The 13565-nt window shown below is 41.0% G+C and overlaps 2 protein-coding genes across 8 annotated transcripts in view; one reads left to right on the top strand and one right to left on the bottom strand.

The window, feature by feature from the left end:
• LOC121180177 (nucleosome-remodeling factor subunit BPTF-like) overlaps positions 1-5797 on the top strand; it is a 44163-nt gene extending 38366 nt beyond the window's left edge. For 5 of the 6 annotated variants that reach the window (XM_041035359.1, XM_041035358.1, XM_041035355.1 and 2 more), the window contains 2 exons: positions 658-844; positions 3249-5797. In XM_041035359.1, coding sequence (XP_040891293.1) covers positions 658-844; positions 3249-3285 — 224 coding nt within the window. In that variant the 3' untranslated portion in view covers positions 3286-5797. Of the gene's footprint in view, positions 1-657; positions 845-2212; positions 3205-3248 lie in introns of those variants that run through there. The other variant, XM_041035357.1, reaches the window with a different exon arrangement.
• A 1991-nt stretch (positions 5798-7788) lies between these two features.
• LOC121180179 lies at positions 7789-12683 on the bottom strand. 2 transcript variants are annotated; one of them, XM_041035360.1, is made up of 5 exons: positions 12595-12683; positions 11270-11932; positions 10090-10176; positions 9781-9972; positions 7789-9357 (listed from the first exon to the last, which is right to left on the bottom strand). In XM_041035360.1, the coding sequence occupies exons 1-5, from the start codon at positions 12662-12664 to the stop codon at positions 9170-9172; spliced, it is 1200 nt and encodes a 399-aa protein (XP_040891294.1). In that variant the 5' UTR covers positions 12665-12683; the 3' UTR covers positions 7789-9169. The 2 variants fall into 2 exon arrangements, with proteins under 2 accessions (XP_040891294.1, XP_040891295.1); XM_041035361.1 differs by having other exon boundaries at positions 11366-11932.
• Between the last annotated feature and the right edge of the window lie 882 nt (positions 12684-13565).

The following is a 13565-nucleotide window of genomic DNA, read 5'->3' as shown; positions in this document are numbered from 1 at the left end:
AGTCGGATATGTTTGTTTAAAACGCAGCCCCCGGGACGCCGTGCAGAGCAACCCGCCGGCAGCAGCAAATTATACGAAGCTTCAGCTGCTGCCAGTTAGCTTCTTCACTAACTCAATCTTATGGGGGGTTTTTTTTTCGGTTTCTAACTTAATTCAACCAGGTTAGTAACACTGAAGGTTCCTTTTAAAGGGAGACCTAGAGTGGTATTCACTGGACTCTCAAAGGTTCCATTAATTTTGTGTGGATTTTCTTTTTTCTTAGGAATGACACTGGGATAATGACGCTCTCCTCAGGAATGACAAATCGGTCAAATCTCAGTTACTGATCTGAAAGGCTGAGTAGATCGAGGTTGAAGCTGGCAGGGCTTCTGGATTTTTGCTGTCACATATAAAGTGATGAACTGTGCTCCCAGGAAACATATTTGAAAGTCTGTCAAAGACATGCCACATAAGCTGCAATTACTTTGAAGCAGACATGCTGATTTGTGGAACAAAGTTGATTAGAAAAGCCATTTATCTGCTGCTTCTACATACATGATGCTTGTCGCTGGCAAGATCTCGCAATAAAATTTGTAGGGTTTTATTCTTTTCTACGACATACTGTACATACAGTCTTTAACCAGATGCTTTTTTTTTTTTTAATCCCCCGTTTCTTAGACCTTTCCACCATGGAGGAGAGGTTACAGAAGCGCGAGTACGTGAAGCTGACAGAGTTTGTGGCAGACATGACCAAAATCTTCGATAACTGCCGCTACTACAACCCCAGCGACTCGCCCTTCTACCAGTGTGCCGAGGTTCTGGAGAACTTCTTTGTCCAGAAGCTCAAAGGCTTCAAAGCCAGCAGGTAAGGTGATGATGATGATGATGATGATGATGATGATGATGATGATGATGAGCATTGGTTAGAAAAAGAAACACACAACGGCAGCTGGTGACTTTGAGAATTGGAGAGCATCCACCCTGCTGAATGAAGTGTGCTTAAGAAAAAGACCAGATCATTAGCGGCTCCAGCTGTGCTGCTGTGTAGCTCACTCTGACCCCTGACCTCCCCCGGAGATTTGGTAGACACAGGCTTTCTCCAAAAGGAGCAATAAAATTTAATTTCTCATGGAAAAAAAAAACACACTGTCAGACACTAGTGGAGTTCATTGACTCCTTCCTCTCTTTGATTTCCTTGGTCACCATCTTGTGTCTCTTCCAGACGTTTCTGTCATCTACTGGGGTCGGGGGGGGGGGTGGGTGGGTGTTACAAGCAAATGCTCATACAACCAGCAGGCTTGTTCTGTCTCCTGAGAGAGTCTGCATAAAACGCTAACACGGATAAATCTCCACAGATGTTCGATTTTAAGAGTGATGTATTGTGTTTGTTTCATTTTGAAAGCCCCATTTGTTTGCGCTGTTGAAGTGATTCATGCGTTTACCGACATGAGCTTTTTTTTTTTTTTTTCCCGCCCTCCTGCGCACAGTATGAGCTTTCAGTCACGCCCTTGTTCCATCTTGGTGGGATCCTCATTTCACACGCATTCAGGCTTCAGTCAGCTGATTTTACACCCATAACAACATGTCTGCTTCAGCTTTCACCATGTAACGAAGGTGCATTGTCTGCTGATATTTGATGTTTTTAGTACATTTATAGACCGTTCAGGGCCAAATGAAGCCGGCCCAATGAAAAGCCCCCAAATTTTCAGGCCTATTTAGTTTCAGGCTGTGAGATCGAGGCTTATTACAAACTAATTTCAAGCAAGAATTTTGCCCCATTCTTTGCAGCCTTTTACAACAATTAAGCCTTAATAACTCCACTATCTTGTGCTTGTTCATTCCTCTGAACTCACCTCACTGCATCACCCTCTCTGTGTGATGTGACTGCTTTGAGTGGGTGCACACTACAAGATTTTGGCTATATTTAGCTGCAGTTTGATTGATTTATGCACATCGTGGTTTGATCTAGCTTTACAATATTGATCATTGTGTTTATTTACTGGAGATGAAGCTAAACATTTCGTGGTGAGTTAAGTGGAGGTATTCATAGTGGATCTCGGTCTTGTTTCATCTCAGCACACACAGAGTTTCTATGACCATTTCAGCTCTGCAGTTTAATAAGTTCAGTGAGTCCTGTGGTTTGCATCCAGCTTTATGTGCCTGAAACGGTGATGTGCTTCACCCGCATGTATTTACACCATCCATTCTCCCTCTCTCTCTCCCTCTCTTGCAGATTGTGATGTCAAACTCCTGGGTGCCGGGGTCACTCTTAAAACAAACAGACAAACAAACAGACAAAAATAATTTGCTATCCCGGGTGTTGCTGTTTTTACTTGTTTAAAACAGCATTTAAAAACTTTGTAAGAAAGTGCATATATTAAGCCACACTGTAGGTGTGATCCTTTTTTATTTTAGAAGCAAAGGAAAGGAAAAAAAAAAAGTTTCTACTGTCTAATCATGGCAGCCATGTTGGTAACACAAAGCATTCAAGGGAAAATGTATTTTCTTACTCTTCTTGGAACAGATGACTGATATTTTGTTTATGTCTGAGTTGGATATAAGTCAAAATATGAAGCTTAGCTAAGTTTGTCATTCTCTTTCTTGAGATTCAGTTTTGGAAAAAAAAAACAAGCTATTGATTTTTATTGTGAAATCTGACTTCAGTTCCACACACACACAGATAACTTATCTTTTAATTTGACAGAACTGTTGTTTATTGTCTTGGTCATAACATGCTGCAGCAGAACATTTTTACCTCATTTCTTAGCTGAGAATTTTTTAAACAAAGCATGCAACATTTATTAGTTTCTTTTTATTGGCTGTACCCATTTCTAATGTTATTTTATGTTCATATTATATCTTTTTGTGAAGGACTATTTTTATTTTCTAAAGGAAATAATGGTAGGAAATGTAAAAATAGATTGGAGAAAAATCTAGGTTAGCTTTCCTGTTTTAAATATGGCAAGCTTGACAGTCTCCAGTTTAAAAAAAAAAAAAAAAAAAAAAAAAAAAAAAAACGCCCTTGTACATACACTGTTGGGCCAACATCACATTATACACTTCGATAACATTTCACCAACATGGCTGCTTGGTCTATGTCAAAGTGTCTGACCCACTGGCATCCAATACATGTTTTTGTTTTGTTGGTTTTTGTTGTTTGTATTTCCCTTAGTGCATATTTTTGTCATATTGTAAAGCTTTTAATAAAAAAGGAAAGGAAAAGAAGTTTTCCAACGGTTTCTTCCTCCTCTCTTTGCCCGTCTCTGTAGGTCTCATAACAACAAACTACAATCAGCAGCCTCTTAGCTCCCTCCTAAAAACCAAGTGTCAGAAAGACAAGGCTTGTGGTTTCCTCTGAATGATTAAGCCCCGTGGTCCCGGTCAGGCTGCACCTGAACCTGAGCCCTCTCTAGAGGAGAGCACACTCCCAGCTGAAAATCGGCTCGCACTGGTGTCAAAGAGGCCAACCTCCAACACCTCCACTACAGTGCTAAGGGGGTGGGGGGGGAGAAGTGAATTCAAAAGCCCCATTTCGTCCAAAGCATCAGTGGGACACGATGGCAGAGAAGTCCCACCTTCAGACCAGGGGACAGTGCAGCCGCGGACTCTGTTTGGCAGCCTGTTTCATCCCAGCCAGCCGTTCCCTACCATGTGCAGCCCCTCTATGAGAAGAACGATCCAGATGGGGAAGCAAGATGGCAGATAAAATGGATAAGTTGGCTGGTTGGATGTGTAGTCTGATACCACGGCAGCAGCATACTCTTACAGAGAGTTGTTCATTCTGTAGTTGATGGCTATTTATGTGTATCCTATACAGTGAAGTGTCAGCTCTGTTCTTCCTACCCAGATGCTCAACTTTTATTTTCATCCTTTCACACTTTCATGATCACAGACATCTTATTTAAGCTTAGTCACTGCTTCGAATGAAAACGGCTACAAGTGTGTACAGTCAAAATGTCAAGTAATGCCTTGTTCATGCTTCACATGTGGCTAAATATACAGGATCTGCAGGCTTCACATCCATGTACGGTAACCTTGGAGGTCATTCTTCTTCTATGTGATAATTGCATGCCTGAAAATCAGCATTTAATTGGTGCTGTAGGAGTATTCGTCACTCCGGGTCCTCCACCACAAAAAGTGTCCCCGCTGACACCAGTCAGTTTTCAGGTCCAGCTTTACGCTGTGTCACCTTCAGTGTTTCACACCTAACTCCACTGGGCCCAGCTGATTGGACCATGTTATTACTCTACCCTCAGGTGTGTAGCCCTGTTCGAAGCATGAACCAGGCACACAGAATCTGAATATGTCTGTTAATGGTACATTTCATTTACATTCCCTATCGCAGTAGCCTGATGGCGACATGCTCCATTTATCACAGAAGCTAGAGTTTTAAAAAAAATGGTCAAGAGATGATTTTTTTCTGTCAAGACTTAACACCACCATATGTGGGTGTAGACAGCACACTCACTCAAGTAAATCAAGGGGTCTTCATTTTGTCTGAGGGCTGTGTTGCCTTCACCTTAATTCCCGGAGGGGAAACACCCAAAACAGGCCATCCCGCCCACCGCATCCCGCCCTCCTTCTGGCCTTCTCCCATTTTGTGCTCTTCTGAAATGCAAGTGAAGAATGTTAACTAGCTCTGAGCTCGTGTGACCTTTTTTGAAGGAGGTCAAGGGCAAGCAAGCAAGGAGAAGATACCGTTAGTTCTTCAGGGAAGGGGAAACTTGTACTTGGCTTAATTAACCCACGTGTACTGTACCTCCCTCCATACACACACACACACACACACTGGCTCCTCAATGCGCAGTGTCTGTTTCTGTCAGTGGCTGAGTCTCTAAGTCTCTCTCCCCCCTTATCTATCAGCCACTTCTTCCAGCATATTTCATTGAAGTTGACAGGTTGGCTCACATACGTCTCTCAACTCACCCTCAAAGCATGGTTAAGTAATTGGATAATGGACTTTTCCACTCAGCATCAACTCAGTTATGTTGCGGTTTGTGGCAGCATGTCTGGGAGTAAACTTTGAGTGGGGACTGGGGAGTCTTTGTACCGTGGGGTTTGTATGAAAATTTTATAGCTGCATATTTTTAGCATATTTGGGAACATTTTTGTAATGTGCGATTATCATTTTTGTAGGAGGGGAGCCGTCATAGGACACAGTTACAGTTGTCTCTAAGTTGATGTTAAAAATGATTTCAGATGAATCAAATTTTCAGTTTGAATCAAAAAATTTTTTTTTTTTTTGTGTATAAGAGTTGAGAGATAATGTAGCTTCTGTCTTCTTTTCTGTGTTTGTGTCTTTCACACAAATGTCCGTCACTTTGTAATCTGATGACGATGTGTTTCATCCACTGTTTATAATCTCTATTGTATATTATTGCTGTCCAAATATGTAGAGATGAAAGATTTTTAGAGAAGTAGAAACTTTTATTTTTCACTCTTTGAACCAGCAACTAAGCCCGCCTGTATATTTTAACTATTTTTTTCTCTTTAATTGAAGTGAACTCTACATTTAGGTGAAATTGCCCTTTATATTAAAAGTGCTGCATATTGTGAGCATAAAGGTTTCAAAAGGGGTAGAGTGACACAGTAACTCTTGTAAAGAGTTTTTTTTTTTCGTTTATTTTGTAAGAAACCAACCAGTTCAGCATAACGTCTATATTGACATTGCATTTCTTGTATTATTTATTCATATCAATGAAAAGTTCTCAGTTTTTTGAGTAATGTTGAAGCAACGAAACTGCAGGTAAAAAGTACTCTATGTTTTTAACAGATTGTGGCAACTCTGAAGAGATTCTCTTTTGTACTTGATAGGACATTTCATCCTAGATAATAAAGTAATGTTTTTGACACCAGTTTTCAAACGAGTTGTGTTTTCTTTGGTTGTCTCTGCTCGTCTCTGCTCATAAACACAAACACATTGGAGTGCGGTTCATCTTACCTCATCGTACAAGGCTGTCCAAGTGTGTTGCTGTGCTCAGTGTTTATATGCAATTCTTGTATTCTCACATTCTAAGTACATTTATTTACACTGCACCTTTCAAGAGATGATACAAAATATATGTATAGTGAAAAGCATAAAGTACAGACTTAAGGATAATAAATACAGCATAAATAGAAATAAGAAAAAATATATATATGCAAGGGCAAGTCAGGTGCCTGACCCTATAGAGCCATAAAAGATTCTGAATATAATGGGAGGCCATGATACAGAAATCAAGACTGGTGTTGCAAGACTTTTTAGATGACCTGATTAAACGTGTAGCAGCAGCTTTGTGGACGACTTATTAAACAGTTCAGGGATGTTTTGCTCAGAGTAGATGAGAGGCAGTTAGGCAAAAAAATAAAAGCATGAATCTTGTGACATCTAGATTTCAGAAATTATTCGGTTTTTTTTGTTTTGTTTTGTTTTTCACTTTAGTCAGCTGTATATGTTGTAAGGGTTGCCTCTGTGGCTCAGGGGTTAAGATGTTGACCATGAACTGGAACATCCCCAGTTCAAGTCAGGGACCTTTGTTAACATTTCATGTTAACTCCGCCACCGTCTGTAACAAAAACTGAGAAAAAAGACTCAAAATTCCATGAAAATATTTGAGAAAATAATTTGTAATCTGCCCAAGGAGAAGCACATAAAAGGCAAACAGAAGAGGATCCAGGATAGATCCTTGGGGCACACTACAATACAGACTAAATGGAGTCTTGCTAGCGCATTATTTTGACATTACCAATTCATATTACTTTACATATCTTAAAGGTAAATATGTAGAAAACAATCTAATATTGGGTGGATATTTGACTTTGATTTTTTTAATTCTTATTTTTTAATTTTTTTAATCAAATACCTATCCGTTAGGCTCCATCTTGTAAAGAGTAGTGCGTTTACATGGTGCATTTTATTAAATAAATTTACATTTATTCAAGTTCAAGTGAATTGCAAACTAATTCACAATGCAAATGCGGACTGAAAGAATCGGATGGGGGCAATAAACAGCTAATTTTTTAACCCGGGACTCCTCAGTGTGTTAAGCTGGCCCTGCAAAGCAAGTTCAAACCTTAGCTTACCTCTTGTCAATTATCCTGAGCTTTCTGGGAAAAGTGCTTTGAGGTGGCTACTCACGATGCGCTGAAGGACAAGGTCACGACACACATACAAGCTCACGCAAACTCTCCCTGTGATCAAATTACCAACATGACACACAAGAGCCACCTTTAAGGTTGACCTCTCTCTCTCCTCTCACACCCTTCTCCCCAACCTCCCCCTCTTAACTCCCCACTCAAACCGCTAAGTGAATCCAGAGGCCCACAAAGGCTCTGAAAGCTCCACAGATGTCCACAAGCCCAAAGTGGTTTCAGTCCACCACCCTTGTCTCTTTCTCTCACTCCCCTCTTGTGGGCTTGGGGGCTATCACACAGGAAACAACTTAGAGATATCCCCATCTCCCCCTCCTCTCACGCACCCCCCCTCCCCCTCTTTACATCCTCTGCAATGAGGAATGTCCTCCCGCTGCGATAGTAGCCAAGATGTGGAGCAGGCTCCTGTTTCCTGCCTGCCTGCATCTATTCCCTCCAGCGCTGATCCCAGATAGAGGCTTCATCGAGCCTGGGAACTGACCGGCTCGAGCTGACAGACGGACAGAGGGGGAGAAATGAGGCTCAGCCCTGCCTGCCTCGACGTCCAAGTTCTCAAGTCGGTCTCTCTTCCCGGAGGCCAGATGGAGACCATGGTTGTTAAATTCTAATTAGAGTGTCTTACTTTAGGGGCTCCTCTTCATGAAATCACTGGGAATGATAATGAAGATCAATGTTTCAGTCAGTGTGCAGATGCATGTGATAGCGTGAGTGGAGGTTGGTTTAAAGAAAAATAAATTCCTCAAGGGGGTCGTAGAGTACAAAACAAATACACACTTTTATTGGGTTTGTGTATTGTAAAGCAAAGTAAGCATTCAGTGCAAATCTTTTCCCTTTCATAAGAAGCATGAGCTCAGGGTCGTACTACAATCAAGCCAGGGATTTCTGATTAAATAAGAAGCTGCTTCTTCAGAAAGACAGACCCAACACCCCCTTCTCCTGCCTGAATCCCCTCCCTGTGTCATTTTACATAACTGTCTTTATTCCTCCTCCATCTCGCCCCTGCCCGCCTCTTTCTCTGATCCTGCCTAAATACTTTAAATACTCCACCTCCCAAAGGAGAACATGTTTGTGTGTAAGCAAGAAAACAAGAGCCATCCCAAGGATTAGCTGTGATGGAGGCACTTTTCCGAGTCATGTGTCCAGGTGCGGAGAGGATCAGATTCCTGCGATTAGACTTACGGCTTTGTCCCTACAACAACACACCCCTTCCTCATTCAGCGTGGCCTTGTTTGATGTTCCAGTCTGCTCAGGCAGACATTTCATCGTGGACACATTATTAAAGTTAGAAAAGTAAGCCGCTCTCATGACAAGTAAAGGTCCTGTGCTCTCTCTCTCTCTCCCTTGTCCTTTCTCTCCATTCTCCTCTACTGGAATTTGTTGCTGCTTTTTCAGACCCTTCATTCCGTCCCTTTGGACCTTGTAACAATAATAGTGCATTTCCTGCTTACCAATAACAACCACAGGGACAACATGCACGGGATTTGGTGTTACAGAACAATACTATTCAGTGCAATACAACATTTTGCATTCATATCAATTAAGAAGTATCACTGACTAACTGAAGGAATCAGCAAGATTTAAATGCTGAATTTGTATGAGAAGATCCAAGGTTCCTGCGTTTACTAAAATAATGAAAGTGAGCAACTGTGATTATTTTTTAAAATTCAATATGTTTACATGGAACGTAAGTTTCTCTTCTAAGTTGGATTACAGCGATCTTGCATGTGTGTTCATTTCTGTGCTTGGATTATAGAGGGAATAAAAAAGCTGGATCTGATGTGATATTGTTTCTTTCTCAGGGCAAATATTGGATTGTTAAAAAAAAAAACATGACTAAAACCAAAAAATGCCCACATGATACAAAACGAGAAAATATACCCACTGTATAAACTAATTTTGTCACATTATGGTACATGGTAGCAGTCCATACAAAAGTAAATCCTTGCCTTCTGCAAAACGTCCTCTCCCTTGCGCAACACTGAGGGGTTAGTTATGATCAGTTCATGTAAGCTGCAATGTCTCTTCCCCTGCAGAAGGGGGCGATTGTCTTATGTTTGGTTCACCTGCACCTGGTGCGGGCGGCTTCCAGGGCCTTCTGGTGTCTCCTTTTGTTGAACCTCTTGACATAGTTGTTGCTTCGCAGGAGGCCGTCTCCAGGCTTCAGTTTACCCCCCAGCAAGTTTAGGAGGTCACTGGGAAGGTGGCGCCTCCGGTGGTAGATCTGACCCATTACGATGTATCTCGTTCCTTTGGAACAAGCAGAAGGAACGTTAAAGTACCAGCGGGAAAAAATCTAATGAAGCAATTTTCATGTTTACACTTAACTAGTAGTTGTTACTGCTTCTGCTGATATCAGGAAAACAGAAAACCCACATCCCACAAAGGGAGGCTTCAGTGGGAATGCATTACAGACATCTAAATGGATGGGTGTTTATGGTTAACGTGCTTATCTCTAATATGAATAATCAAACTCTTCATGTATTCTACAATATATAACTTTCATTTTGAGGAACATCAATGAACAGGTCCAGAGAAATAAACAGCTGAAAACTAGAATAAATTAATTATTATTAAAATTTTCCTTTTTTTGATTAATTAACAGCACAGGTTGTCTCCACTTCAGTTTGATTTAGACAGTTGCTAAAAAAGGCTTTTCGCTGCTACACTCACCAAGTTTGATATCAGGGCAGGGTTTGCTGCACCTGTACGTATCCAGGACCAGAAGGCGAACTTTGAAGAAGAAGCTGTCTGGGGTCACGTACAGACGATTCATCTTGTAGAAACCGTCGCTGCTCACCATCAGAGTAATGAGCCGGATTCCTTTACGCAACACCTCAATGTCATGAACTATCCCATTGACAGCTGTTTAAGGGACATGGGAGACATCAAAATATGTCAAAATGCTGGAAATTTATTTTTAATTTTTAGATGATTGATGCCACTTTCATATCTAACAAGAGTCTCTCCTTGGGTACGTACCAAACTCACTGTAGCAGTAATACTCTCTCTCCTCCTTCTCCTTCCTGCACTCGCTCATGCAGTAGGCATCATGTGTGAAGTCAGACTCTGCAGAGGAGGAAAAGACAAGCAGAGGACAGGATGGAGGGATGAGAATCAAAGAAAAAGAGAGAGAGAGAGAGCAACTGTCTGCCGTGCTCCTGTGGAGCTCCTGTGGAGCCAAGCTCTCATTCCAGCGTCATTAGAAAGGACGAAGTTGTCATTACAAAACCCAGGCGTCACATTCCTCAGCAGGGGGACTGGAAGAGGTGGTATGTGTGATGGGATCACGATCTGTCTTACATTTTCCATCTTAAGCACAATATCAGAACAGTCTCACTTGCTTTGCATCAGTATCATTACAGCCTCTCGCTCCCAAAAGACTGCACACAAAGCAACTCACTGACAGCCAGATTTGAGGGAAGTGGTTATAATTAGTGGCAGGGGACGCTGCATGAGGAAAAACCATCACTGTCATTATAGCTCTTTAACTTAGGGTGTGAACTCTGTGAACTCTATATCTTTGCTGATATGTGTGATATCACTGTATGACAGACCCATTTCCCAAAAAAGTAAGAAATGTGGTTTTATTTTAAATGTTTTTGGGGCTGGTTTTTAATATATATTTTTTTCAGCTTTTAGTAGGGAGGAGACAGGAAATGTGGGAAGATAGATGTGAGGGATAACATGCAACAAAAGTCCTCTTCTTTTTTTTTGTTGAAAGGTATTTTGGAAAGTCTGTAGTCTGAAATCCAGTTTTCCTGCTTCTCATTACAATAAGGCGTAATCTATTATCTTTGCAGGAAATATATTGCATGAGCCAAAGCTAAATCCAAATGCAATTTTTTTTTTATTCTATAATTAATATAAAAATGTTGTATTTGCTCTAAGTCATTTGTCATTGTGATTGTGTAATGCTGAATATCAAAGGTCAGGATGCACAGATTATTACTGATAATAAATACTCTGATATTGAGCATCAAAGATTTTTTCCCAGCTGGCTAAACTCTTACATAATTTCAATCTTTTTGAAATATGTAATCCCAGAGGGGAGTGTAAAAGATGATACTGCTCAAGCATAAAGGTCCTGAACATGTGGATAAGTCAATATTAACACAGGGGGTCAGATTTCAAGGTCAGGATACAACAAATCCTCCTATACCTCGCCTCAGGATGTCGAACTGGTAAAGCAGGCTGGAGGAGCGCCGGTTGAAGACAACAGGCGGGCGGCTGTTGTTCCGGGTCGCTGCACCGATACCTGACTGATAGAGACTGGACTTCCCTGGCCGGTTCTCCTCTGGGTCCAGCCGTCGGTTGGGGTGATCTCTCCGCGGAGAAGGCGCTGGCTGGTGTGGCTGAGCTTGAGGCTGAGTGTGAGATGGACCCCTGGGTCTGGAGTTGGGGTGTCCCTCTGGTTCGCTCTGCTGAGGAGGACTGATGTTGGACTGAGCGTCTTGGTTGGGTTTCTGCACGGTGCGGTTGGTCGCAGCAGCTGTGGCTCCTGTCAGCGGGGTTTTGGGAAGCAGACCGACAACTTCAGATCTGGTTTTCTCGCTGTTGTGCTCCAGCAGACGGTCACTCTTGGGGCCCTTCTTGCTCTTGTTGTGGGGAGCGTGGTGGCGAAGGACGGGTGCCAGGTCACTGTGCTTTGGCCACACAGCTGGAGGCAGAGGATGGAGGGCGAACTTGGACTCGCCGGTCTTGCTGCTTTTTTCCAGAAGCTCGTTGATGGGCAGTGAGGGCTCTTTAACCACCATCCTGCTCTGGTTGCTTGGAGCTGGATCTACAAAGCTGCCTTGGCCCTTTTCTATCAGGGTGTACAGCTCTGAGGTTTAAACACACAAAAGTTGTACTCAGGTTACACAATTTGGTATATTAGTACATTAATGCTATATCAAAGCAGTAGGCTACAACAGTGGGTTAATTTAATGTACTTAATAACTCTGGACCTTCCTCAAAAACTTACTTCAGATATTTCTTGCTTTAGTTTAAAAAATGAAGTCAAATGTTTATTAGGACTTAAATTGGAGGTTAATCACTATTTAACTTTAATGATATGTGGACTGGAAAAGAGAGTACATCTAAGATATTAGTTTTCAAAATCAAATAAAGCCATAACCCCCCACTCACCCTTGATCCATCTGAATTATTGCATGATGAACTACTTTGTGGGAACTAGTCTTTTCTCATGGTAATTTGGAAACAAAACAAAACAAAACAAAACAAAACAAAACAAAACAAAAAAACTGCTCACTCTCACCTAATATCTTCATATGAACAAATAACAGTGATACATATTGATCAATGTCATGCAATTGTTAAATTCAAAGCCAAAGATCTCAGTGTTTAACAGGAAATAATAAACTACAACAGTGACAGAATACTTTAACACGTAGCAAGAAATCAGTAAGAAAATCAGTTCTGCTCAAAACATAAAAATGTCCCAACAAATATATCCCAAGAGGTAAAAACAAAGTTTACACTCACCATTGACATGTTCTTCTGCGTTGTAAAGAGGAAGCCCCAGACACAAGAGAAAGAGAATAATCCCTGTCATCCTGGATGTTCAGTGTGGACACACTTTAAGGTCTGCTACAGAGCTGGGATTCCTGGGAGTTTTATACGGCTCACTCTGCAGTGAGATGGAGAGGGAGGTGGTGGGACGTCCCAAACACAGAAATAAACACTTTGGAATCACACTCCTTTCATTCATAAATGGTTGTTTACAATGTAAAAGGGGGAAATGTGGCTCTGTGTAGATATTATCTCCTGTTTACTAAGTAGGATTTTACATATAAGGGAACAAGTTTTAGCTTCTGACATCCATTGTATCAAAGAATGCTCAGAAACTTCAATGCTTTTTGTATTTTTTTTAATGGTTTTTTAATTTTTATTTTTTTTTTTTACATTTGAAACTTTAGTGGATAATATAAAATACTCACTATTTCGGGTTATGGTTAAGGTTATCCTGCCTTGGTCTTATGTGGATGTGACAGTTAACCTGTAAGTGTTTAAATTCACTAGTCTTCACTTCCCTCTGGTGGTCACGGTGAGGAATTGGAGCACAATACTTTCAAATCAACGTTAGTATAGATACTACAGGTTCTGGAGGATACTTTCAAACTTATATAACCAAATTGTAAAAAACAGAAATGAACTTGAAATGATTATGTCAATAACTACTTACATCATGGTGAACATTTAAAAGTGTAACAGAGAGAAGATATTGTGAGATTTCTTATTTGTATTATTTGTTTAGATCATTTGCATTATAGAATAAATGGCAACATTATATTTCGCATTTTTATCTTCTTTCGCATTTTAGATGGAGAACTACATAACATTATGCACCTTGCCTGTGATGCTTGTAACGTGATCGCATATGGTCCTGTTTTTCATGCATTTATGGCAGGATTCGCATTTTTACCTAGCAGATCTATTGTTCATAACTTTTGAAA

This window comes from Toxotes jaculatrix, chromosome 4 (assembly GCF_017976425.1).
Source record: "Toxotes jaculatrix isolate fToxJac2 chromosome 4, fToxJac2.pri, whole genome shotgun sequence".
Lineage (NCBI taxonomy): Eukaryota > Metazoa > Chordata > Actinopteri > Toxotidae > Toxotes > Toxotes jaculatrix.
Note: the sequence above shows the minus strand (reverse complement) of the source record. Positions and strands in the feature narration are given on the sequence as shown.